This window comes from Phalacrocorax carbo, chromosome 4 (assembly GCF_963921805.1).
Source record: "Phalacrocorax carbo chromosome 4, bPhaCar2.1, whole genome shotgun sequence".
Lineage (NCBI taxonomy): Eukaryota > Metazoa > Chordata > Aves > Suliformes > Phalacrocoracidae > Phalacrocorax > Phalacrocorax carbo.
Window position 1 is genome coordinate 12,592,540 of NC_087516.1, and position 23,459 is coordinate 12,615,998.

The 23,459-nt window shown below is 39.7% G+C and overlaps 1 protein-coding gene across 4 annotated transcripts in view; it reads left to right on the forward strand.

Moving 5' to 3' along the window:
• The window catches only part of AFAP1 (actin filament associated protein 1), a 120,831-nt gene that overhangs the window by 36,113 nt on the left and 61,259 nt on the right, over positions 1-23,459 (forward strand). For all 4 annotated transcript variants that reach the window (XM_064449077.1, XM_064449075.1, XM_064449078.1 and 1 more), the window contains exon 2: positions 18,021-18,149. In XM_064449077.1, coding sequence (XP_064305147.1) covers positions 18,023-18,149 — 127 coding nt within the window. In that variant the 5' untranslated portion in view covers positions 18,021-18,022. The remainder of the gene's footprint in view (positions 1-18,020; positions 18,150-23,459) is intronic.

Genomic DNA, 23,459 nt, shown 5'->3' on the forward strand with positions numbered 1-23,459 from the left:
TGTCAAGCACTCAGTGAACTCTTTTCTTTCCACTTTTAATTTGAAGCTCGGCAGACAGCACTGCTCTGTTGATCACTGGATCATTGAACTGTGGCCTCACAGAGCACGCTTTGGGAAACTGCTACCAGAGCTCAGAAGAGTGTTATTAGCTCATGATTTGCTACGCTTAAGTAGTGTTCCCGAAGGACCAGGGTACTGGACTGAGTTTTCAGAGCTCTGGATTAATCTCTGGCTTTGCCATTTATTTTTGCAGTGGTCTCAGACAGTTGCTTTTCTCCACAGTCACTGAGTTGTTCCTCTTTTTACCTTAAAGAAAGATAATTGGTAAAAGATTTGATAAGGCTTTTGAGAAACTACAATCCTCAAGTTCAACTTAACTGGCTGAAGCTGGGCCTTTATTCCTTGTTTTTTCTTCCATAAAGTGAAGCTATCAACACTCCAATCTGAAACCTCCTAAGCTGGAAGGCTTAATGAATATTCATGCCGTGGTCTGAAGAATAAGTGCATAAGAATTTTCCAAATAATAATCACACCTGCTGGGTTTTATTCCAAGCCCCCTTCCACCTTTGCTATTTCATGATTTCAAAAATATGCCACAGAACCGAGACCATTGCTTGGAATTTTATAAGGAACATTTCAGAGTTGTGCATGTGGTTTGCTTGAATATGATGACAATTTTCACCTCTTGCTTTACTTCTCCATGTTTCTTGTTTCAGACTTGTAGGCTAAGCTGGTACACTGGGATGCAGTTTAACTGTAGCCTGTGAAATAATATTGGTCAGTGTCATCATGTCAGAGAATTTTGTGATGCACATATGGCCAAGCTGTGCCCTGGAACATGCAGCAATGCCAATTGGTGGCATTGGTGAGGGAGATGGATTTGTGTGGTTGAGCATTTTTATTCTGAAACATTTATTCTTTCTCACTATGGGAGGGTAAAAAGTGAAATCCAAGTAGTTTTAATTAATCCATGCTGCAGATGATCTCTGCCTTGGCTTGAAATCCAATCCTCTTCATCACTACTCCTGGATTTAGGTAAGCCATTTGCCTGCAGGCTAGTGCAAGCCAGGAATGTAGATCTGGGGGCCCAGCAGAGCCTGTGATTGTCCTCCCAGGCAGGACTCCTTGGATTCCGTGAGGAGCATCGTATGCTGAAATTGGGTGTCCCTCCGAGCCCGTACCTCCCTGTTTGGCAGCAGCACAGCATCCTTCTGCTCCATGTCAGGCTAATTAGGTGAGGGGCCCCGGGGGCTGAGAGCACTGCCAGGATGGCTGTCAGCATCTGACTTTCCGCCAGCCATCTGAGGCAGTTTGGCGTTATAGATTGAGGAGAGGCTGGAAAACAGAAAATCATGAACGCTTACATGGTTCTGCCATCATCATCATCGTTGTTATTATTTATTAGCATCTGCACATCTGGTCAAGCCATGCTGCAGCATGCGCAGAGGCAACTCCTGCCAGTGGGGTCTGCCCCCATGCACAGGGCTGCGGCCCTGGAACAGCCCTGTAATGTCAGGGAAACCTGCAAAGTGGGGTAGAAGTTTATTCCTAATATTAAATATTATTAAAATTATTAATAGCATAATAACAAATTTATATGCTTTGAATGATTCTTTCTAATTCTCTAATACAAATATTTAATGATTTACTATTTATGGGTTTGGGCTTTTTTAAGGTTTAAGGAAAACTTATCTCTTCTTCTGAAAGTCCTTAAGGACTTTCAACAGCATCCAGGTCACATGATTTAGATCCACGTTTTAGTTACAAAAGCCAAAGACAAAAATAGGCAACACTGTCAAAAAAGGATACAATTAGGCAGATTATCTTGAGAAGGCCACAGCTTGATTTGCGTTTTCAGATGTGCTCAGGGTTAGATTATCTCAGCAGCTGTTGAAGTTGGGACAACTTTGCCATTAATGGGAATTGTTAGGAAAATGCTGTTTGGATCTGAGACTTTGTCTCAAACATTCAGTGTTACACATTCAACATGGATATATTTGGTCTATGGAACTAATTTGATGTTACAGCACAGAAGTTATGTTGACACCAAATTTGTGGATTTAGAGAACTGCAGAATGTGCAATTTCCCCCATCTTTTTTACTGGTGTCCCCAGGAGGGAAAGACCAGGTATTCCTGCTTTAAAATGTGCACAGAACTGCTCCAGCGTGCTGTGTGGATGGGACACCAGCCCTCGATGTGTCCTATCTCTCCTTGTCATATGTCAGGAAATGGGACACGGAGGACCACCCGATTCTCTCATATTGAGATCCACCACTATTGCCTGATCCTAGGATAAAAGGGATTTCTAAACAGCCTGAGTTTGGGACTACAGCCTCATGGAGCTCCATGGATCATTAATTTAGGTACAAGTAGAACTATGGTGGTGTTCCACCATAAAGTTACTCTAGCATAACTAGGTATTGTACTTAAAACTGTATCAGTCCCCTGCTCCGGTCCATCCCGTGGTTGCACAAGCACAGGTGCCACTCCAGAGAGGAGGCAGGAATGATAGCCTGGGTCTGGGAGGGGTACACGCGGCTGCTCCTTTTGGTGGCAGCGCCGAGTTACGCTCCGTGAAGGTCTTTGTGATACTAAGCCTGCCTTGGTTTCCCAAAAGGGTCGTAAGAAAATGAAATAGTTAATGGGTCTACAGTGCCTTGAGAATGTAAATTACTTTCTAAAAGTTACATGATGATATTTACTCTCCTGCTGCTCTCACTTGAAAAAATTGCAAGGGCTTTTTTTTAGAATCCATGCCTTCATCATAATTCATTCTTGATTTGGCTATTAGTCAGTTTTCATCAGTTTGCCATCTGGAGTGAAAAGAAAGCGTAAACTGATTTTGCCTTTCTTTGTATGTCTCTTAAGAAAAAATGTAGGCAAAAAAGTGTAATAATGGGAAAACAGATTAAAGCAGCATAGAAGAGAAAAAAAAACTTTACCACATAGGCATGTTTGCTTCTTTCCTATAAACAGACTATTTAGAGATAAACCTTTTTGTTTTTCTTCAAGGAATACTGGTAATACCAACCTCTCTCTTGTTTTCCTTCTCATGCTCCTTCCTATTCATGAGGCAGCCTGGCCTTTCTGAAGCACCTTTCTGCCATTCTCAAATGCTCCAAAACAAAGCCTTATTTAAATAGTTTCCAATTTTCCACTGGACTTTTCTGCCTTTTGCCAGTTGTCTGTCATTGTCTTGCTGCTAGGTTGCAAAGGAGGTAATCTTGCATTATTTTATTGCTAATATATGTCGTGAGCCTCTGCAAATAGGGGACAGAACTGGAAAGGACTAGGACATGATGGAGTATATTATCCTTTCTTACATTTTTTGAACTTTAGCAGCTTATTTGCTATAACCGCAGTGCTCAAAGTGTAGCTTATGGAAAAAAAATGGTTGCAAGCTTGCATCTTAGAAGTTTTTTCAATGTATTTTCAAACTGCTTTGAACAGGAGGGAAGGGTTTTCAGGGTTTTTTTTTAGATATATACATTACTCTAGAATTCCCTCAAAAGCTATCGAAGTGGATTTCACTGCTTGCTTTTTTATTATAAATAATTTCTAACTGGAACGATGAAAAGTACATGTAGGGTAAAATCATTATTACTAGGAGGCTTTAAAAATATTCGGTCTGATAATGTTCCTATAAGCAGTTTCCAGCATCTTACATGGGAAAGAAGATATAAGATTTCTATCTCAGTTTTTCCCCGGAAGCCTGTGAAATTAGTTTGTTAAAACTGGTATGGTGCAATATATATATAGGGAATACTTCTCTGAGATTTTCTGTGGATTAAAGGCCACAGAATTAAGATTCATATGAATATGCTAATGTCAAGCACTTTCTGGCAGTATATACTTGATTCTTCTCACATTTCTGTTTTTCTTCACGCAGTGCAAATCAGATGCAAATAGGAAACTATTAGGAATAAATGATGGAGATGATAAAATGCAATTTTACTTGTTTCCTTAATGTCCATGATTGGTGAACAGCCCCTAGAAACTGGGCAGGGAGATGTAACTTATACAAGCAAGGCCACCCCTAGTTTTCCTTACATTTACTTTTGAAAATCCTTTTTCTGTTCTTTGAAAGAGATTACAACTTTATTAATTTACTTTTTAGCTCTGATGAAAGCTTATGGGGGAAGAAGAAGAAGGGAAAGTAAGGGAGCACAGATTAAGGTGAAGAAGATTCAGTCCAATTTGTTGCACTGAAACGAAGCATTTTGGTCTCTCTTGGTGAAGGGTCCTGTCACATCAGAGGCCACTGTCACCCCATTTTCAGTTGCAAAAAGAGTTGCATGCATATCTGTAATGCTAAGGAAGACAGATGCAGCATTAGCTTCTGATTCAAGCAACTGCGTATTAATTTTCAAGTGAGCAGCAGCAGAAGCAGATGGTGGGATGAGGCAAGGATGCAAATGTTTGCCATCGATAGCTTTTACCTTTGTCTAATGGCCATGGCTGATGCTGGGCTGACCCGATCACTGCCTGGCTACACCAGCTGGTCCTTCCCCAGCCTGGCTGCAGAGGGATGCTGCACAGGGCTCATCTGCACACGGCTACAGGCGTGACATGGGTTGTTTGTACTATGATGCAATGGGATAACTTTTATATAGAGTCAGCACATTTTTGATAATAACCGAGACCAACAGATGCAGCAGTCTGTGGTTTCCTAGTTAGGTTATGAGCCTGTGCAAAACAAAGCACATTAAACCCAGGAAAATATGCAAACTTGCTATAAACTGAAATCCTTTCTGGTTTTTTGTTTTGTTTTTTTTTTTCTTGGGGGGGAGGGTGCTGGGTTTTTGCCCTTGAGAGCTCAGTGGGAGGACATTTGGCAGTGCATCTTCTTTGTTAGTCAGGAATACAGGAAGAACTGGGAGTCACCTTTTGGCAAATTTTGTTGAGCAAGGCGTTCAGGACATTATCCAGTGATACAAGGCATAAGATTGATGCCACACCCAACCCTTGGTGAAGCTCATGTTTATCAGGATACTCCTTCAGCTGTGACAGAAAACTGGTGAGGACAAATGGAGTCACAGTGATCCTCCTAGTCATAAAATGTGGCTTCCTTGCCCAAGTGATACTGCTGGATTACGCTTGGAAGTAGCTGTGTAATTTGAATAGAGGGTTTTGTCTGGATCCAATGGTCCATTTTTATCTTTATGGTATCCATCAGCTGGTGCCACAGGTGAGCAATCATGAGGAGAATATGCTGAGGATATGTGTAGCGTGTGTTTTTTCTCTCTTATGGCCAGATAGGAAGTTTTATATGCCATAACAGTGAGAAGCTGGTGTTGCTTGTGCTGTTCAGTTCTTTGGCAGCACATGTTACAAACAGTAAATTAGCTTACTGACCTCAAAAAATATACCCAGCCTCAGGGTGAGTAAGCACATGGGCTGATACCTGTTACACTTCACCTGGAATGACTTTTTTTACCCTAGATGTTGCTGTCTTGGTTTTTTTTAGCTATAAAGTGCTTAGACTGCTATGCTACACCTCTGTTAGTGGTAACATTTTGGACATACATTGTCAGAGCTTTGAAATACTTCTGTATGGGAGAATAATTGTAAATGTCACCTCCGTGTTGGAAAGGGCCAGCTGTGAGGGGGGGGATGGAGCAGGCACAGCCAGCTGGGCAGCGCCCGTGCTGGTCCCAGCAACCGTCCTGTTCTCCCATCCTCCGTGCTGCATCCTCCCGCTGCCGTCCGGATGAACACACATCCGACTGTTTGTCTACTTTGCTGCTATTGCATGGGAATGAAATTACTGCCTTTTAGATCTTAATAACTAAAACACGGATTTTATTTTTTCTCTGAACTCATCCTGTTGTTGTGGTTAGTGAAACTGATCAGAAGGATTAGGACTGGTGGTTTTTTTTTTTTTTTTCCATGGGAAAATGTTTGCAAGGTCTGGCCTAAAGGTAGATAAAAAAAGCCAGCTGCATGACGAGACTCGGCGCAACTGTGTTAGGCGAGGGGGAATGTGTGGATTATTGTTGAAGGGACTGCTGAAAGAAAGAGGGATTTCATGGGAGAGAGGAGGTTGCTTGGCAGGGAGAAGAGAGGCTGTTCCAAACATATGGGGCAGCGTAACCAGATGTAGAAAAACTGGATAATGTGCAGCAAACAGAATTAAGAGTGCTGTAGTCCACTTCGGTGTCCGGCCTCACACTTCATCTTTCTGCAGATCCAACTCACCATGAGTCTTCAGAAAAATTGTTGGTACTATGAGCAAGATGGAGTTTTCTTTAAAATCTTGTGCAGTATCCATTATTTAACATTTCAGGGATCTGACTGTGCATTTTGAAGGCTACCCTGAAGACACATCTTCACTAATTTCAGTGGTTTTGTCCATCTTAGACACACTATACAGTCAGTAATGAAAATGATATATCACTTACTGATTTTAAAAGTCCTTTAAAAGAACTTTTAAAAGATTTTTTCTATCTTAAAGATAAAAAACTTAAACCATGAGTTCATGGTTTGTATTTCAGGCCATGAAATGCTCAAGTCTTTTGAAATGTAATGGTCTAGTACCTTGTTTTCTGTCTGATCAGTGCTAGAGACAAAAAGCACCACATATCAGTACTCTGGTTATTGAAAATATTTGGCTTTACAGTTAGTGTGTTTCATATGGTTCACTGGGTGGCTGTTAGTGCATGGTCACAACTTCTTACATCAGATTTGTGGGGTCTAAATCCATCATGCAAGTTGCTCCAGAGTGTTTGTGATCCTTCCTCTACAGCATACTCTGTCTCAGGCCCCTTCGTGATAATATTGCCTGTGTCTTGTAAGAGCAGTGAACCTTACATGCATGCAGCTGTATTTCTTTAAAACTATCATAGGCGCCTCCAGCATGGTGCTAAAATATTTAAATGATGATGTTTCTGCATATTTTTAAAGCTGGCAGTATTAATGTGAGATTTTGTGACAAAATAGCATTTTGAATTCTAGCAGAGTCCTTAGCTCAACTGGGACAATATCTGTTGACTTATTGAAGGAGCTTATCACTAGTGTGTTCTTTAGCACCTCTTCTATTCTAACAAATAGGTAAAAATGCACTTTTTTGACTTCTTTTTCTCCTGTTTTAAGGAAATATAACTTGGTTTCTGGGACCTAAATTTTCATAGATTTCTAAAAGGTACTTGCTAACAACTTCTGCTTTTAGAGAGAAAGTGTAACCTTCACTTATAAACACATTTATGGAGACAAAAAAGGAGCCTTGAAGGCTGCTATGTGGGGCTCCATTAGCAAGTGTGAGTTCCTCTCTTGGCTGGTCCCTTACCTCCAGTTAGTGTGTTTGCTGTGGCCCTCCTTTGGAGCAGTCTCTGTCGAAGCCCAGAGGCATCTGGACCAAATCCAGGCTCCCAGCACTCACTGTGCCAGTTGGCACAGTAGGGTTACATAGGGAACCTTTGGTCAGTCTTATTTTGGATGCTGTAGAGGTGTGCTGAGTGAAGGAACTGAAAGGAATAATTTGCCTCTGGGTGGCTGAGCCTGACTGTTTTTTTTTTTTTTGTCAGAAACTATGATATTAAAAGTTTATTTAATTTTCCTGTCTACATAGTAATCGTGAAGGAGGACCAGAAGAGGAGAAATCAGAGAGACATCGATGTATTTCAGAGATTTAACTTGAGGGCTACAAGGGACAAAGGCAATGGAAATTCCCCATTTTAGAATTACATCCTTCCTACTTTATCACAGCTAGCTAGCTAAATCCACTGTTGCAATGCATATATTGCTCTTTTCAATAGCAGATGTGTTTCACAGCTACATTTACCTGTCAGAGACAGGTCCAAGTGAATGGAACACCAAAGCAGTTTAGCAGTGAGTCAAGTTGTGTGTGTGCATGCTGGAGAAAAAGCTCTGAAGGCATAGCTTAGGAGGAGAGCTGTTCCTTATCATCCATTGATGGATTCGCATAGGCTCTGCCTGTGTGTCAGCAAGCAGTAGGTCCTCACTTTTATTACCTGCCTGGTGCATCAAACCCTGCTTTCCATCTTCCGCTGCAGACCGGTCTCAGATCTGGTACCAAAAAATTTGTCCATTGGTACCACACAATTCTAGTGCAAAGGGCTAAATACCAAATTCTATATTATTATTGTTGCTGTTATTATTATTATTATTATTATTATTATTATTATTATTATTACTACATTATAGGTTCTTCTTTGTGAACACTTCATTTACTGTTATCATCTTGACTGTGTCTTGGTTTCTGAGCTGGTTCCAACATGTTGATTTTCAGTTCTCCATGAAACCATGAATGTCCTGGGACAACTTGTCTAAGACATTGCTCCTTTTTGAGCGTCAGACTGTGAAAAGCTGTTTTAGATGGGTGCTTGTGAGGGAGGGCCAGTGTTATGAAAGAAAATCCTTACTGCAGGATATTCTCCCCTAAGGTCCCATACATTTGCAACTGCTTCTCCCTTTGGTCTCTGAAGGTCTGTGTTGGCCATGTAGCAAAGATCACTTTCTTTCTGGCCTGGAAAATCTGTCTAAGGGTACAGACTGATTAACTGGGAAGTTTTATGGTGATATTTATCACAATGGTGGGATTTTATGAAATCTCAGTTGCATTTACGTCCTTATTCAGAGCAGAGCTCTAGGAATGAGACAACATTGCATAGTGGGAGAAGGTGTTGATTTTAGGGCACTTGTTTTCATGTCCTCCAGAATTTTGAATGAGGCAAAGAAAATTGCAGCAGAGAAGGGATACTCCTGTTTTTCTGGCAGTCTAACATTGCCTTAGAGCACTGGATCCTCTGTGTCTTCAGAGTTGTATGATGAGCCCAACATTTCAGACCAGCCTTCCCAGGAGGCTGACAGTGACCAGGTATTCCTCATTCCCTACGCATGGAAATGAAGGTCCTGTGAGCCACGTGATAAAAGTGCAGAGCACTCCTCATCAGCTGGTGCCCGGGAGAGCTGTGATGCATGAGCCAAGTTCCGCACGGTTTCAAGCACTTTGAAAAGCTGGGTATTTCAAACAGGATCCAGAAATCCAGAATCAGGAGCTCCTTCTATATCTACTCTTTCTTTATTGTAGTTCCTGATCTGAAACGAGGTGATACTGCCTGTGCAATTGTTCTTTGTAGCAAACTTAATTTGTGAATCACTTGGGCAATCTAAGGGTGAATGCCATCGAAAAGCTCATAAGAAAACTAGTATTTCTGCATTCCATGCAATACGTAAAAGAGTGTGAAGTTCCTAAAGCCCAGAGCTACCCCTGGATAAGGAACAGAGCACAGGAAATATTAAATAACTGCTATATATATCTCCATGATATTCACAGTGTTTGAGCATTTTTTGCTATGAAGTATTTGTTGAAAACTTCTGGAGCATTCTCTACAGATTTTAAAAAAAAGATTTCCATTTTTATGGTAATGATTCTTCACCTGTGGGGCTTGAGTGTCAAAGCTACCTTAAGCTCCAATATTTTTTTTTCTGTTGACAATGACCTACCTCTCACATAATGAAATTCTCTAAAATAAGAATAAGGGGTGCCAGTAATGGAGACAGATGTTTCTTGGGGCACTGGTGTGAGGTGGGGAATGATGTATTTTCCATCTGAAGAGAGATTTCAGCTCTCACCATTCTGCTCTCTATCATCAGTGTAAATTATGTTTCTTTAGTCTTATTTTCTTAAGATAAATCTGTATCAATGTGTACATCTATTTAAAGACATTTTCAAAAGCCTGATAGAGGAAGCAGAACATACTTCCCTCCTTGGGAAGAGCATCAGACAATAAGCAATTTATGGTTGAAGTTACTCATTGCATAATGGACACAGCAGTGAGAACGATGGTATAAAAAAAAAGTGTTGTAGGATTAAAAAAAAATTATTTTTTCCATCTTCACATACAAATGTGAGGACTTCTGGATCTGTTCTTATAAAATGCAATATTATCTCATTTCTGGCTTTAAATTGGCTGCAAACTGGAAGCCTAGAGCACCAGATTCACACAGTGCAAACTATTCTTGGATTGTACTGCACATATGGCTGATGTGATCAGGACTTCTTGAACAATTTTTAAGTTTGGAATTTTACATGTATAATAAAAATTGTATTGCTGAATACAAAAAATACCAAAAGCTACTCTGCAGTGCCTAGCATTGCCATATTTGTATTTCTTCCTCATTGTTTTACGATTCTGTTTTTCCATTCCATTAACTTCGTTAACTTACTGTCTCACATTTCTGCTGGATATGTAATTATTCATCACACGGAAAGAAATCCTAACCTAAAAACAGATCTGTGTGCAGCTGAGGAACCAAGCAAAGATCTCAGGAGGTGTACCGCAACCTCCGCTTTCTTTTACTACCACAGGTTATCTGCTTCAGCGTGACTCAGCCTTAACTGATCCCTTCTCCTCCTGGGACCTGGAGTCCGGGGCAGCCTTTCACCTCCTCCCACAGATTTTCTGTCTCCTTTCTGCATCATGAGGCAACTGCTTTTCTTTTGTGCAATTGGAGCCCCTTTATTAATACTGTAGTGGTTGCTTATCTTTTGTGGTTTGGAGTAATGGAAGAGTAGTTGAGCTAATGCAGGGAGCCAGCAAGCAAGACCTCAAATATCTTGTCCTGATGAGATGATGTCATCTGACACATTTGGAGATGGTTAAATGGAAGAGGTTTCCATTTTCTACCCTAGTAGGATAATGGGAGTCTGAAAAGAAAACTAAACCTGAATGCCCCCAGTGAATGCAGAACCAGGGGGTGATAGTCTTGCCCAGGCTGCTGGGCATGCAGCTGGAGTGAAATCCATGTTCTTTTGCTTTACAAGGCGCGTCACATTTTTTCTGGGAACAAAAGAAACCTCATGTGGAAAGTACACTTTTAGAGAAAGCCTTCAGCAACTCGATAAAGTCCATTATAAGTTTCTGTAGGTAGTTATTAGCATTTTTTTCTTTTTTGGCTAACATTATAAGTTATATGTAGATAATTAATACTTAAATAAAAATAAATGTCTGTAATACTAAGTTTTTTCTTTTTTCTTTTTACCTTTTTATTTTTCTTTTCTTCGTTCTTTGTTCTTTCTCTTATTTCTTCTTTTCTCTTTCTGTCTTTTTTTTCTTTTTCTTTTTTATTTCTTTTTTCTTTCTTCCTTTTTATTTTTTCTTTTTCTATGAGTCTGTGAACTTGCTTAAAAGGAGGCATTCCTCTTCAAAGTCTGTGGCAGTGCTTAAACACTGGTTTGGACTTTAAAAAATAAACTCTGTATCCATCTACCTTATGTTGCCTTACACTCCTGAATTGCTGTCACTCCTTGCATGGCTGTAGCTGATTGAGTAGGATTTTTGGCAGCTTGTTTCTTGTCCAGATATTCCTTAATGCTTTCCCACCTCTTGTTTTATTACACAAGTATTGCAACAACAGCAGTTGGAGCTCTGGTAGTTTTTTTGGAAAGCTGTTTTTGTGAAAGCCAATTCCTTGAAAACTGAAGCAGAAGGAAGAAAGAAAAAGAGGAATATATGTGGGTTGTGGCTGAAATGGTCCCTTGACACTCATTGAGTTTGATCATAAATATGCATGAGACAGGAGGAGTTTTTAGGAGCTGTGTTTTGCCTCCTTTGCCCCAAGCTGTCTGGAAAGAGAGCTTGTGACAGTCTGGGGAGCTCCAAATTTTAAACAAAAGGTCATTGTTATGAGGTTTTAGAGAGGCTTAACTGTCATTATTTTTATGTTAAAATACTCTGATCACAATCCTTGTATGTGGTTTACTTGCTCCATGCTAAATCTTCTTCTTTAGGGCTTCGTCTGCAATTTAGTGTTCACCCTGTTTTCGTACACTTTTGCCATTCCTTCCTGTAGTACCATGGACCCCCAAGAAGATCATGTGCACGTTCTGCAGCACGTTTTGAGCATACTTAACAGGTAGAATTTATCACACCTCATACACCTTCACTAATAGGACAGCAAAGAAGGGACAATGCAACCATGAGAAAACTCTTCTGTTGAGAAGCCTTGTCTTTTTACTCGGTGTTCATCAAACAGCATGTCTTTTCATTGCTTGCTGCATAGGATTTTGATAAAGTTTTTAAATATGTCATCTTGACTCTGGTAGCATACTGAAGAAAGTAAAACTTTGTCGTAGTGCTAAATGTACTGCCACTGCCTGCTTCCAGATTTTGTGTATTTCTGTGTGAAATTCTTTTCCTAGATAACAACAACGTAGTTATCAAAGGAATATTTCATTAATTACTGGATTTTTGTAACGATTGAGTGGAAGCAAGTCAAAGTGATTTTGTGTTTTTCTTCATAGCTTAAAGATTTTTGTCTCCTTGTGGCTCTTCATAATGTCTCTCATATTTATATCTTTATAAAATACAGACGTGGTTTCCCCCACGGTATTCTGTTATGAGCTTTTTAATAAAATATTCAAATGACAACATTCAAAACTAAGGATGATGACACTATTTCAATAGAAATGGGTATAAACATGCAGTTCATGCTCTGTTTTTGATTCAAAACTAAATCATATGTCTGGTTTCTCCACTGTTGCTTGTGTACCCAAATGCCAATGGGCTTTTTTTGGCATGGTGGGAGAGTCTGTTTCAAGGCTTTAGTCAGATTTTGAAACAGAATAATTTTTAATCATTCAGCTAGCCAGCCACCACCAGCCTTAACTTTTTTTCTGAAGAAAGTCCCAAAGTATCATACTCCTAACAGAACATGGAGGCTTAAATTTTTAAAGGGAGAACATAAATGCATTGAAATTGGCCCAGGTAGTGTATGAGTTAGGGGACATCTTCTTTATGTAGTACAAAACTGCAGCATGAATGTTTTTCAGCGAACAAATACTATTATAGGATTAGGTGTGTATTTCTTTTAATATAGCCTTGCAATAAACAACCATAAAGGCAGGGTTAAGGCTGAGACATCCACTTTGGAAATCTCTTAGTGGTTACCAACTACAGTGTTGCGCGCGTGTGTGTGTACGTGTGTATGTGCGTGCTTGTATTAGGTTGCATTTGGACTGAAGCACACCTATTCTCAATACCTGATTTCCATACACAGCTTGAAGATTGACATCAATATTGTCCAAAAATCCAATCAATCTTGTTTCAGGAAGTTAAATGGGATCCCCCTACCATGAAAGTAGGGCTCAAAATGCTGACATAGATTTTTGGCTTTCCTGGAAGATGTGCTTTAGGTAAATACAGTTCTCTCCACTAACAGAGGAGTAGCTCCTCTAGATTAAAGTCTCTGGTCTGTGTTGTACAGAAAGTCAGATTAGATGAGTTACTCTGCTGGATCTCATTGACATGGTCGATTTTGGCCTTTAACATCTGTAACTGACAAACTATACAGAGAACAGAAGGTTTAAGCCCAGAGAAATTTGATTCAGCGACATTCAATGAACAGATCAAGAGGTTCTTCTAAAAATTTGAAGCTCAATTTTAATTCATATTTCTAGTATAGATTTGTATACTGACATTTGTATATGTGCATTTATAATAGACACGCAAACATGGAAGTGCATTTACTTTGTGTGGGGTTTGTAGTGTACAGACAAGACAATAATTAATAAAAATACTTCCTGTCATCTTTCTTGGATTTGTCTTTCTTTTTCGTTAAAAGTTCTTCAGCAGATATTAGTCAATGGGAAAACACTTTTGGCTTATTTGTGTTATGGCAAGACTAAGAGATACTGTAATTTCTATGAGTGACCAAAAAAAAAATCTGACCATTCTTTTAGTGAGCTCATCCTTGTCTTTTCTTCTGGCTTATGCAACCTTGAAATCATATGTGTGATATAGCACTGCTCTTACAGTTATTTTTAATCAACTGGAAGTGAAAACTCTGTATTCTTTAAAAAACGGTTATAGGCTTGCGCCCATAAATGTAGATTTGGAATAATTGCATCATCGTGCTCTTTCAGTCCCAGTTGGTTTTAGTTCTGGTTTGGAACAAAAACTAAAGTGTGATGTAATTGCCTTCCTCTGATTATTTTTACCTTGGTGTATTCCAGTGCTGATTTGTGTATATAGTTTTTATGTGCTGTCATTTGAAAAACTTTAAAACTCTTGAGAGCCAGTCTTGGAAACCCTTCTGGATGTATCATTATTTGTGCATGGCAATTGCAGCAGCTCATTAGGGGCCTATAATTCCTATTGAGCATAGAATGGACTTCTCATCATTTAATATGGAATGTGATTTTGCTCCTCAGTCAAGCTAAAATCTGCTTACTGTTGTGATTACCATCCCTGGGCTCCACCCTGCCTTTCACCACCTGCCACTTACAAGTAATTCCTTTGGCAATGAGAATACAGCCAAAACTGTCAAATAAATGGGCCCCTTTTTGAAAGCCTTCTGATTATTATTCTTATTTTGTGGTGATGTCAGATTTCCAAGAGTAATCTTTCACTGGAGGAGTATGTTTTTCTTTGGGACTTGCATCATCCTCTCATTTTTAGTCTCCACTTCAGAAGTAATGATTGCTTACTGAAAATATGCATTATGTGGATTTTCTATTATTCAGTTCCATTGCTTTTTGTGAGCCCATCATTACATTTCTAGGAAGGAGAAGAGAAGATTCTTCAATCTAGAAAACAAACCAAGGATTGACAGCAGGCAAACTTGTTTTTTCCTGAGTACATACAGCTTATTTGTTACCATCTTAGAAAAAGGAGTTTTCAGTTCCTTACTTAAATACTCTAAATGCACTCTATAGCAACATTTCTGTTCTGTGCTTAAGCAGCAAAAGTGTTAAAAAATAAAGTGCATTTTTAAGGTACATGGAAAGAGTGTTTTTTACTAGCTGGGAACAGTGTTTCCCTTTTTCCTTTTTGGATGTTTGACATCATTGCCTATATATAAAGTGAAATTCAGAACTTCCTTCACACTTTGATGTTTGTGATGCTATCAGCTCCCACAAAAGAAAATACAACCGCAATTTAATCCTAGTAGGAAAATAAGGGAAGTGCTGTCTAAGTATTTATGCCTAGCGATTTACAACAGCTGCTAACAATTTTATTCTGTTGCCATACTAACATTTTAAAGTAGCTTTTACAACTGCTTACTTGAAATCAGTGTCCTATACCTGTAAGCCTACAAAGGCAGGAAGAACAAGTCTTCTCATGCTCTGTATTCCTTTATGAAGCACTATTAGATATTTGAACCACAGTGCTGGACACCAGGCCAAATGTAATCAGTTACAGTGAATGTGTTATTAAGGCAGTGGTTTTGAGATATTTTAAGCATTGTCTCACTGGTATCAGCTTCATTTTGTCATCCTCCATCGGTCCTAACTGAGGCGTGTTTTTTAAAAATCCACTACTGGGTGCAGTTAAACTGCTCCCAGTAACTTAGGTGGCTTTGTCATTGTAGGTTGATGAACTGTGGTCACCAGTGGCAGCAAAGCAGATTTCCTGCAAAGATACGGAGGAGGAGGAGGCCACATGTTTATGTGATGAGGCCTCAGGAGAGATTTGGGCTGATGCCAGCTCCCAGGAGTCTCTCCAGCAGCGGTTTGCCATCTCTCCTTCTGTTTCTTCTCTGTCTCTTTGCCTTATAACTCCCTCTTGCTCTGTTTTCATTTCTCATCTGTTTATGTTAGATTATAAGGTCCTGAGTACAAGTATCTTATGATTTTTAATAACTGGAAACAGTTATGCACACTGTTTACATCAATGGTATCTGATGCTTTCATCCTTTTCTTTCTTCCCAGAAGTGAAGGTTCTCTAGGCAAAGCAATGGGGTTACTGTGGCAGGACATATCCATTGGTGAAGAGGAGAAGGGAGAGTTCCCTTTCAGTTCATTTACAGTCCCTTGCCCTAAAGAATCCAGAAAACATGCCATTGCAAAGAAATTTTAGTGCAGTAATATACATGATTACTGACAGTAATTTATATGGTTGTACAACTGCTTGAAAAATACATATTTCTAGTACTGTGTACTGATTAGGTTTCACAATGACTGCCCAGATTCTATGGTAATGATAGCTTTTGAAATGTATGTATTATAATAAATAATTAAATATGAAAAGATTCCTAAATTCCATCATTAACAACATTAACAACAATATTAATACATCTTATAGTCAAAGTATACTTAAAAGTAAGAGACCACTAAGTCATAGGTCCTCCTTCTTTTTTCTTTGGGTCTTGTGATCATTTACCACTTTGCAAATCCAAACCCATATCATTTTGCTTCAGAAATCTGGGTGCTGTGGGTATGTATATTGCTGTTCCATAATGGGAACAACGCTGCAGGTAATGGGGTTGTCATGAAGTACTTTGGATTTCTGACAGACTTCTAGACAGCTTAGATGGCTACAGGTGTGATAGCAAAAAAACATTACCTGTAGCCATGGGATGTTTTTCATGAGCTACCATGTGAAGTGATGTAGGCAGTTTTGCTATTATTCTGGATAATGTCTCTGCCTACTTATTGTAAAAATCTTTGGGAAACATATTTCCTGAAAATGTGGACAGTTGATATAATGGCAGTGCTACTGCTCAGTTGAATAGAATAACCTATTCACCAAGAGAAGGCTTGGGCAGGATGGATGTGTACATGCAAATTAATGGTGTCCTTCAGAAACGATTTGCCCAAGTGTACTTCTTATCAGGTATTTCTTTGCTAAGATGCTATTGTGCCTTAGTATTGCAAACTGGCATGTCTTCTGTGCCTGCTAGGAGTATGTCAGGTTTGCCAGAATAGCCTGAACTACTGGCAGGCGCAATCAGCAAATAAATGGGAAAATCTGCGTTCACTGGAGGCAAGGAGGGACCAACAGCCCCTTGTAGGACCGTAGCTACACTTGGGTTCACTTGGGTACACGTAGGTTCACTTGGGTAAACAACCCTATCAGAAAAGGTGTTAGGAGTAGGGAACAGCTGTTAAGGGAGTAAATAACAAAGAATGTATTTTTCAGACATCTGAAGGGGCTTAGCATGATTGCCCTGTTAGACCTTGAAAAGACTATAAAAACAAATGTGAATAAGTAGGGAAAAAAATTAAGTAGAGCCATTTTGGACTGAGGATAGCACTAAGATTAATCCTAGGTGAGGCCCTGAAATAAAATGGATGTTTCTTCTCATCCTTTAATAAGGATAATGTCATCAGACACAGAAAGTACAGAAATGTGAACTATTATATCTAAGATGAAACTTAAACTAAAAATAGTGAGTTCGCTTAAGCAAAGGGACCAGAGAATCTCAGAATTATGAGAACTGAAGCATGAAAATGAGGTTCAGTACCATGGGCATCTCATGAATGTGCTGAGTAGGTATCATATGATTAAGCTGTAACAAATGTGTTTATATGTATGGTCTGAGATACTGCAGTCATGAAGACTTTAGAGGTAATGTGAAAGGAAAAAAGTAGAAATGTGCTTATAAAGTTTGTTGTTAAAAAAATTGAGAAGCTTTGGGAATACAGAGAAGGAATGTTGTTTTTTCTCAAAACAGTTGGAAAGCCTTGAGATCTGGTATAGTAGAAATAGGATGAAATATGAAGTGCATCATCAAGAATCTGGGGAGTAATCAGAAATTATGTGATGGGTTGGGAGCTTGTCTTTGGAAGTTACAAGAAAGACAAATCACTGTAAAGGAATACCTGCTCTTTTTTATCACAGCAAACAGAAGAAACAGGATTAGGGAAAGAAAGACTTTCCCTAAAGATTTATGAAAACATCAATGTGTCTAGAAGTTTTATCAAACTTTAATTTTGTTCTGCATTAGGAACCAGAGTGGCATTACTAGAAAAGCAGATGGCCACCACTCCTGCACTTTTGTCTAGTGTTGGCTTGATGATGTGGTATGTGAAAAGAACTGTCTTTTCTGCATCAGTTTTGAGATAACCACTACGGATGCCGGTAGTGCTCACTAATGGACTATTCTGTTGGTTTTACTAATGAACATCTGTTTCCAGCAGGGAGGACCATACATTTTTAAGAAATCCTAGAAAATAACTATGAATGTGAATAAATGAGAATTAACTCTGTCTTTTTTTCTACTCAGACTTTTTAGAAAAAGTAATTCTTGGGTTGGTTTTTTTTTTGTCTTTTAGCCATGGAAGAGTTAATAGTTGAGCTGCGCCTGTTTCTTGAACTTCTGGACCATGAATATCTAACTTCCACTGTCAGGGAGAAGAAGGCAGTAATAACTAACATTCTCCTGAGGATACAGTCATCAAAAGGTCAGTGTCAGGGGTGGGTTTTCTTGTTTGCAGAATGCACAGAGTAAGTCTCTGCTCAGTGAAATAGCTTTAATGGCTAAAGACAAGCCCTAAATTGAAGCAAGGCAGAAAGACAGGGTAAAGCCAAAGTATAACTTTCCTGAATGCTTTCCTTCATGTTCAGCAATAAAATATAGCAAAAGGCATACTGGAAGTATCTCAGGTGCACATAGGTGAATCCAGCCACAAAATTACGTGCCAGATAGAATGTTTTCACTTTTGCTGATAGAGTGGTTATTTCGTTTTATTTGTGGCAGCATGCTATTCATGAGTTTTGATGGAAGAGTAATACTGTGTCAGGGAGTGCTGGGCACAGCACCATTTTATGGATGTGTGGGTGGTGCATGCTGCATCTCTGTCAAATGATCCAAATCCATTAAAAGGCTTGATATTGAGGCAGACTCTGGTGCATGACTGATACAAGAGGGTCAAGTCAGAGCTCGGAAATGGCTGTCAGCATGTTCGGTTTACATTCTGCAATTAGAGTTATATTCACTTTCCTCATTTCTTCTTTATAAAACCATTGATTGCACAATTGCTTTTGTCCCCATCAAGATTATGGAACTGAATGCAATATAAAGTATTCACTGCGTACAGCAACCTTTCCTCAGAGCTTATACAAAGGATATTCCTCACTATGTTTCCTAACTACTCGTAAGACCCCTGTCTGTCCTACATCAGACAGAAATACTGTCAGTATAAAGCCTTCATGTTTAGATTTTTGAAAAAGACCAGAGTGTGTGGAAGAAAAATGCCACATTGTGGGCAGCTACATTTCTCATGATTTGTTTCCTCTTCAGTGCTAAAAAAATATATCTTTTTTGATGACCTTGTTTTTACCTTCAGTAAGAAATAATTTTTGCCACAGGATTCAAGTCCAAGGAGGTCAACTTGAAAATATTGTCCTCCTTTCCATTTTGACATTCTTAAAGACCCATCACTATTTTTACTTTACTGCTGAGCAAAGGAAGCAGGTACGGATTTCACATATTGTGGAAGGAGGCTTCATGCTCCAAAAGCTAATCAAAATACACCAAACTCCCCCAAAACAAAACCTGTAGGTGAGAACCTGCAATTTCATATGTTTAGAAACAGCTGTATTTTACAGGGGTTCCTTATCGCTCTCTACAACTGCCTGAAAGGAGGTTGTAGTGAGGTGGGTGTTGGTCTCTCCTCCCAGGTTACTAGTGATAGGACAAGAGGAAATGGCATCAAGCTGTGTCAGGTGAGATTTAGACTGGATATTAGGAAAAATTTCTTCACTGAAAGAGTGGTCAGGCATTGGAACAGGCTGCCCAGAGAGGTGGTGGAGTCACCATCCCTGGGGGTGTTCAAAAAACATATAGACGCAGAACTTTGGGACATGGTCTAGGAGGCCTGGGGGTGTTGGGTTGACAGTTGGACTTGATGATCCTAGAGGTCTTTTCCAACCTTAATGATTCTATGATTCTATGAAAATAACATCAACAATGCTGATCTGACACTGCATGTTCTTGTAAGCTTTTCAACTATATCTATTAAGAAAAATATTTGACTTTCTCAGGAAGCCAAACAACATTCTGTTGCTAACTTTGCAAACACAGGGAAGGGTTGTCATATCCTTTTCTTCTGGATTGTGGATGGTGTTTCAGGATGCAAAAGTTACAGCTCTACTAGTAAATTAAACAGTGCTGGGTATGCTTCTGGGTCCTGGAACTCAATTATTTACACTGATAAAGTTATGAAGCAGTCCTTGGCATGGGTTTGGCCTGAGTTGACCTTGTCTCCTCTATCAGTTCCTAAGCATTATTTGGGAGTTAGCACGGGCAAAGATCTGTTCCCAACAGACAGTTCAAAATCATCACCCTCCGCCCTGGTTTTGAGGGGTGAGAGATTTTAACCATGTGGATCTGGGTTTCTCCATACCAGAGCACCTTCCCAGGCATCTTTAATTTATGATTATAGATGTGGCTAAGGATAAAAAGAGTCAAGGACCATAGCCACCTACCTTTTGCGCCTAATGTTTAGGTTTTAAAGCCTATTGCAGGATCTATAACAAGATCCATTACATCCTATTACAGGATCCATCCATTAACAAGATCCATACAAGATGCATATATTAAGCGGTGGAGCTTGGTTCAGTGCAGTTGTTACTGGAACATTATACCCACTTCTAGCACCTACATTCAAGGAGATAACATTTAGACATTTCAAGTAAAGTCACAAAAGTGATTAAAGAATCCAGAAATATGCCTTCAAATTATCCAAAATGAGGTATCATAGTTAAACTTGTTGTAGGAGAGGAATGACTGAGAGCTCTCAGTCTTACACAGCAAAAAGCAGAGTGCAATGGCAGAATGTTTGTTTCCAAGTGGAAATAAAGCACGTTTTGAGCACTGAAGGTATGAACTAGTGGAAGAACTTCATAAGGTCTGCATGCCATTGCTGGCATTTTATCAAGACAGAATATTTTGCTAAAAGATGTTCTGTAGTTCACACAGGAATTAATTGAAGGAAATCCCATAGTTCAGTTAAGCAAGAGGTCATTGGACTGTGCTTTATATGTCTATAAACTCTAGTTTAGGGAGCTGCAGTTTAAATAGAGTTTAAGCCAGCATGGCCTCTAAAAAAAGCATCCTGTTTCTCTCCCCAGGCTACTCATTCTTGCTCGTCATATATTGCGTCTTCCTTTCTCCTAGCACAAGCATTATTTGGTTTTTTTTCTGGTTTAGTCCTAACCAGTGTCACTTCCCTGGTCTGGTTCAACATGAGGCCACACACATGCTTACGCTGGCACAAAGGAGAGGTTGATGCAGGGAGAGGAACAAGGCAGGGAAGGAGAGGAGCTGCCTCCTTGGGAGCTCTGCCATCCCATGCTGGCTTCAAGTGTGTGTGAAACTACCCAGGGAGTCATGTACTTTAATGGAGCTGACCCTGCTACTTTTTTAATCAGTTATAACATTCAGTACTCCCATCCCTTTGAAACTATTCATCTCTTCATTAAAATTAAAAGCAGTAAAAGATGCATAAACCCACAGTACTCTATAACTAAGCAGAACTGTCATTGAGAGTTTGTTTTTCAAAATGTTTACTCCACCCACATAACTCTACAAGAGCTCTTGGGTCTCTGGCACAGTTTAAGAGGCCTGAGGACTATGCTGAGTTCAGACTCTTTATATGCATTTGCAAAAATCAACTGTGTGAATCCAACAGGATATCTCGTTTGCTGGAGCAAACCATTTAAAATGAGTGGTGAATGGTAATGAGGTATCCGTGCAACTGGGAACTGACTGGGTTCTTTATAACATCTGGAAATGAACAATTATGCTTTTCTTTGTAAAGGTGTGGAAATTGTTATAATGGGCTGGTTGGATTTTAGTAAAACACTTTAAACCTGGTAAATTCTTACTTGGAGAATTCTTTAGAAATCTTTTGCATTGTTTTGTTCCATCTCCCAAATGCACACTGTTTTCTTCATTTAATATCTATCAGCCAGAGAGAACTGGGCCAGGCAGATGTGTTCTTCAGGTCATAGCTGCCTGGCCTTGACCTGCCCCACATCCAAACCAGTGGTTACTCTGAATAGCTGGCAAAAGTATGTACTTCATTTTTCTTCTTGAGCCTTGGCATACCCAATGGATTGTAGGTCTGAGCAACACTTGGCATTGCCTTCTGAAACTCAGACTTTCTTCTAAAAAACAAAGACACAAACAGTTTATTTTGGAGTAAGAACTGTTGGTGGATTTAGTCATTTAATATGATTGTCAACATTGCCTGTTTTCCTTAAAGGGACCTGATGCTGTAAACCTATAATGTTGACTTTGCTGTGTAATTTGGTAGAGGAAACTAAATGTGAGAGCAGATCCTTGCTTAAACGCACGTAGTTTAAAACTGGAGAAAAACTAGTTTTAGAATTCACTTGGAATACCTTTTTTTTGCAGTAAAGAGCTCTTCATATTTGACTCTGGTTGTTATGGAAAGTATGGGAGACTTGGATATGAATAGCAGTCATAATATGGATTCATCCTTCATAAAGGGGAACAAGTAAAAGTTATACTGAGAAAAAAAAAAAACAAACAAGGAATGTTTTCCAAGACTAATCCCCCTCTTGATTAGTAGGAAGAAAGAAGAATCTGTGGCCCTTAGAGCCAGTTTATTTTATTAGTGTTGTTTTTCAGTCCGTGACTTCACAGCCAGTGGTACTTGGTTATTATGACAAGAAACATTTCATCATTGATTACATTTTTGAGAATTATATGATCTTGACCAAAAGACATCCATTTGACTATGTAAATATATATTTTAAAGACTAAACTAAACACTAGGAGCTGAATTCTGTTTAGGGGTAGAGGGTACAATCCACCGACAGAATTTTTGCCAGAACATTGAGGAGATGCACCCTAATCTCCCTTTTGATATTTAGAAAAATAAATTATATCATGTTCCCGTGAAATGAGTTCAACTGGGATTTAAATTATTGTGCCAAAAACTCAGGATGAGTTGGGTCACTTCTCTTTTCCCCTGGGAGGGAGATGCAATAGTGATACAAAAGACCCTCAAAGCAGATTTTACATTTGGCTCATTTTCTCTTTTCAAAATCACCTGGAAAACGATGGGATTATTTAAAAGATAATGAAAGGAAGAAGGAAATAGTGTGAAAACATGCTCAGTGTGCAGTTCTGTTAATGGTGAGTTGGTTAGGGCAATGTCCCCTGCCAGCAGCAGCATGCGTCAGGTTGAGGTGTCGTACCATCCTGCATCTCCCAGGAATTGTGCAGACTCACACCACAGCTCCATGATCAGAGATGGTGGTGGCAGCAGGGAGCCCAGGGTACATGGGCGCTGTGGGCTTGGCTGAATAGCTGCCACCACGGCTGCAGGGGAGGGAGAGAGGCAGGGTCTCTTCTTCAGTGACAAAAGGAGGGCCAGGGAAAATCTCCCTCCTTTGTTGGATGCAGAAGGTAACCTTGCCACGAAAAAATGAGAAGGCGGCTGAGGTACTTAATGCTTCCTTTGCCTCAATCTTTAACAGTCAGACTGGTCATCCTCAGGGTTGTCAGGCCCCTGTGCTGGCAGATGGAGCTAGTATGCAGAATGAAGTCCCAGTTGTTGAAGAGGTGGCAGTCACCGACCTGCTCCTTCACCTGGATGTTATCAAGTCCACAGGGCCGGATGGGATCCACCCAAGGATACTGAGGGAGCTGGCAGAGGAGCTCACCAAGCCACTGTCCATCATTTATCAGCAGTCCTGGTCAATCAGGGAGGTCCCAGATGACTAGAAACTAGCAAATG